Source organism: Cupressus sempervirens, chromosome 6 (genome assembly GCF_028749045.1).
Source record: "Cupressus sempervirens isolate cs-2001-9-10 chromosome 6, ASM2874904v1, whole genome shotgun sequence".
Taxonomy (NCBI): domain Eukaryota; kingdom Viridiplantae; phylum Streptophyta; class Pinopsida; order Cupressales; family Cupressaceae; genus Cupressus; species Cupressus sempervirens.
The window spans coordinates 549,266,865-549,270,763 of record NC_143123.1 but is presented as its reverse complement, the minus strand read 5'-3'; the positions used below and the strand labels follow the sequence as shown (position 1 = coordinate 549,270,763).

Sequence of the window (3,899 nt, the reverse complement as noted above, 5' to 3'; positions counted from 1 at the left end):
GTCAAATCCTTACACTTAGCAAGACTCGAGCTTAGATGAACTCTTAAGAACCTTTCAACACTAAATCAATGAATTTGACTAATTTGACTGGAAACTATAAAATTAAATTTATGACACATCATAATATAAAACAATAAATTAGTCATCAACTGCAAATAGGGAAAAAGCCCAAAATTTGCGGCGCATTAACAACGGACGTTTTTTGGGGTCTATAATTCTAAAAGATCAAACGGTCTAATTATCTTGCAGATATAAAAGAAACGAGGTGTAACGATAACAAACATAAAATCCCATCATAACCCCTCATGATTATGATGGGGATTTCTAGTTTTCCTCTCTAAACGGAAAGCTAGCGAGCAGAAAACCCCACAAATTCAGGACGATTTGGGAGATTATACGTTTGGCAGAGGCACACTGTAGGCGCACGGGATTCGAACCTGCACGGTCGTATAATAATAATTATTCTCCGATAAACCAATAAATCTGGCAGACCGTATGAGAAGAAACAACTTTTAAGTACCTCGCACTCTGTGCATGCGAAATTGCGGGATGCCCGGGGTTCGAGTCTCGCAAGAACAGCTCTGCAAGTAGTTTACAGTATCTAGATTCTCTAGAGATCAAAATGCCGCAGATCAGCAACAGTCTGGTGGGGATTCTGAATTTCCTGGTGTTTTTGCTGTCGATCCCGATCTTAGGCTCCGGCATATGGCTTGCCACAAGGCATGGGACCGACTGCGAAAGGTTCCTGCAAGCCCCCATCATGATCATAGGGCTTTTCATAATGCTCGTTTCTCTGGCCGGATTCGTAGGTTCTTGCTTCAGGGTCTCATGGCTGCTGTGGATCTACTTGTTCATCACGTTTCTGCTCATAATCCTGCTCTTTTGCTTCACTATTTTCGCATTTGTGGTCACAAACAAGGGAGCAGGGCGGCTGGCCTCGGACAAAGGGTACAAGGAGTACCGCCTGGGAGATTACTCGCACTGGCTGCAAAGTAGGGTTCAAAATGCAGAAAACTGGAAGAAAATAAAGAGCTGCATACGCGACGCAAAGGTCTGCAAAAGCCTAGGCCAAGACTATGTAAATAATGTCGCTACCGAGTTCTATCAGAGAAATTTGTCGCCAATTCAGGTATCTACGAACAAATATTTTGTTATTTTCGTTAAAATTCTCATTCTGCATTTTAAATCATGTCGTACGAGACAAATTTGTGGCCAATCGAGGTCTGGAATGACACATATTTAGTCATTTTCGTTGCAATTCTCATTCTGCATTTAAGATCATGTCGCTACCTCGTTCTACCAGATAAATCTGTAGCTAATTCAGGGATGTACAAATAAATATTTAGGTACTACTGTTAAAAATTTTATTCCGCATTTTAAATCATGTCGCCGCAAAGTTCTATCAGACAAATTTGTCTTATTCTGCATTTAAGATCATGTCGCTACCGAGTTTTTCCAGTGAAATTTGTAGCTAATTCAGCTCTGGACAAAGAAATATTTAGGTATTTTTGTTAAAAATTTCTTTCTGCCTTTAAATCATGTCGCCGCAGAGTTCTATCAGTCAAATATGTGGCCAATTCATGTCTGTACATACAAATATTTAGGCACATTTTGTTATTCTATTCTTGTTTCTCTCATTCTGATGGATCATAGATAGATCACTGATCCAAAAGTTGATGTTAAAAAAAACAGAGAAACAAAAAATTTCTAAATATTTAGGTACTTTCATTTAGATTCTCATTCGCATCTAAGATCATGTCGCTACCGAGATTTACTAGAGAAATTTGTCGCTAATTCATGTCTGGACAAAGAAATATTTCGGTTTTTTCCTGTTAAAATTCCATTCTGCATTTCCATTTTTCGGTTTCCTGACGACGAGGGTTCGAATCCCTGGCGTTTCAGGCGGGATGCTGCAAACCGCCGAGCTCCTGCGGGTACGTGTACAGGAACGCGACGTACTGGGACTGGGTTCCGCCGTCTCCGACTGCCACGTCGGATTCTGACTGTGCATCGTGGAGCAATGAGCAGGATCAACTCTGCTATAATTGCGATTCTTGCAGGGCTGGGGTTTTGGCGAGCGTTAAACACGATTGGAGAAAGGTGGCCGCGCTCAATATTGTTTTGTTGATATTTCTCATTGCAGTCTATTCTCTGGGTTGCTGCGCTTTCAGAAATAACGGGAGATCTGGATATCGCCGCCACAAGGGTTATCCATAGAAAGCTTTTTACTTTCAGCTTTGAAATTCTAATTAAATATTGCGTTTGCAGATCTAAATTCTAAAGGCGGGCTTTGTTTGTACATTTATTTGTATTTGAATAAGCCTTGCCAGAAAAAGGGAAAATAAATCGCCCCACTCTTGTGTACAACCCCGCGAAAAACCGAATATGCATTGTGGTCTGGGATTTCTTTTTCTTTACGCCGAGATACCATTGTCTCTTTCGAATAATGTTTGGCACTAATATATGTGCAAAGTGGACAATGGAAAGACATTGCTTAAAAATTGTTGTACTTTTGGAGTCTAGTTGGCTGCTGGCACTTTAATGTAATATTTTTAACTATTTCAATAAAAACTATTAGTTTTAATTTTATTTTCTCATGAGGAGCGGTTCACATGAATTTATCCAATTTACTTGTTCTATCATTCAATAAACTACATTTTTAAATAAAATTAAATATTGTATTTCTTATCTATGTGATTGTTAATAATAATTACAATTGCACTATTTAAAAAATAAAATTTATATAAAATGGAAAAAAATAACATTAAAACATTTTTAAGCATTCATAAAAATAATAGTATATAGTGAAAGGAAAGTTTTACTTGCAATTGGACTAAGATCAAGAGTAGGCTGGATATAGTTTTCAGGCTACTTTTTGGTTATCTCAGATTTAAGATTTATCTAAAAGGAATTCTTTAGTCATGGGTGAGTTAGAGCAACTTAAAGACCAAGTGAATCAGCTTCAAAGTAGTTACCATGTGGATCTTTGCAAAGGTTGTTTTTTGTTATGTTCTTTGGCTGTAATGTCAACTATTGACATATTGTTAGTGGTTTGTCATGTTTCGTTTGTATTGTATTGTCATTGTTGATTTGTATTAAACCATGTATCTCTCTTTCACCTAGTATAACTATTATTCTTTGTAACTTTGTTTTAACTCAATCTTAAAAAATCAATTGATATTATACTAGAAAACTTTTCAAATGTTTTAATTTATGTGGTTGAATACAATTAATGATGAAAAAGATAGGTACCTACTTTAATTCTACAATCTCGCGAGAATTGAAAAAAATACACCCAAAGGACATATTAATCAAGAATTCTATAAATGATTCACCTTTAAAGAAATAGTTTTCAGCTAAGAAAAAACTTACAACTTGTACTACTAATATGAATAGTTTACAAGGTGTAAATTTCGGAGACAAATTATAAAACAATTGATCTAAAATAAGCAACCCCCAAACCGACAATTGTTTAGACGTCTAATTTGGAAAACGACAAAAGATATGCTCTCAACAACCGGTTGGCACGAGTACATTATTTGTAGTTTGAAAACTAAAGATCCTTGCTTTACATGTACATCCATGTTCATGTCTTTTCAAATCATGTTAGGGAGGTCAAGGTTAGGCATTGTTAGTTTCTTTGACTTTACTAGGTTGCATGGTCTCACGGTTTACCTTCCGTAACGTAAATGCAAGGCACTTCCGTCACGAAAGTGAAGAAAAATGCATTTTTCCAGTTATCTAAAATATAAATAGATGAGAACACCCGTGGGCTTCTTTTCCATCTATTCTTTTAATATTGTATAATTGTTCATAAAACTTAATTGGTAATTGGTAATAATAGTAGTTAATATTTTTAAAAGAACTTTATATAAAAATATGTAAGAACATTTTATTAA

The 3,899-nt window shown here is 36.1% G+C and overlaps 1 protein-coding gene across 1 annotated transcript; it reads left to right on the top strand.

Moving 5' to 3' along the window:
* The first annotated feature begins 253 nt into the window (after positions 1-253).
* Positions 254-2,589, top strand: LOC149553438 (tetraspanin-8-like). The gene is made up of 2 exons (XM_089788885.1): positions 254-1,129; positions 1,903-2,589. The coding sequence occupies exons 1-2, from the start codon at positions 623-625 to the stop codon at positions 2,215-2,217; spliced, it is 822 nt and encodes a 273-aa protein (XP_089645011.1). The 5' UTR covers positions 254-622; the 3' UTR covers positions 2,218-2,589.
* Positions 2,590-3,899: the final 1,310 nt, after the last annotated feature.

What these genes read in the sequence shown, in the direction of transcription:
- LOC149553438 (XM_089788885.1), top strand. Translation starts at nt 623, where the DNA reads ATGCCGCAGATCAGCAACAGTCTGGTGGGGATTCTGAATTTCCTGGTG. An exon ending in GAAATTTGTCGCCAATTCAG is followed by an intron (nt 1,130 to 1,902) that starts GTATCTACGAAC and finishes CTGGCGTTTCAG; the next exon opens with GCGGGATGCTGCAAACCGCC.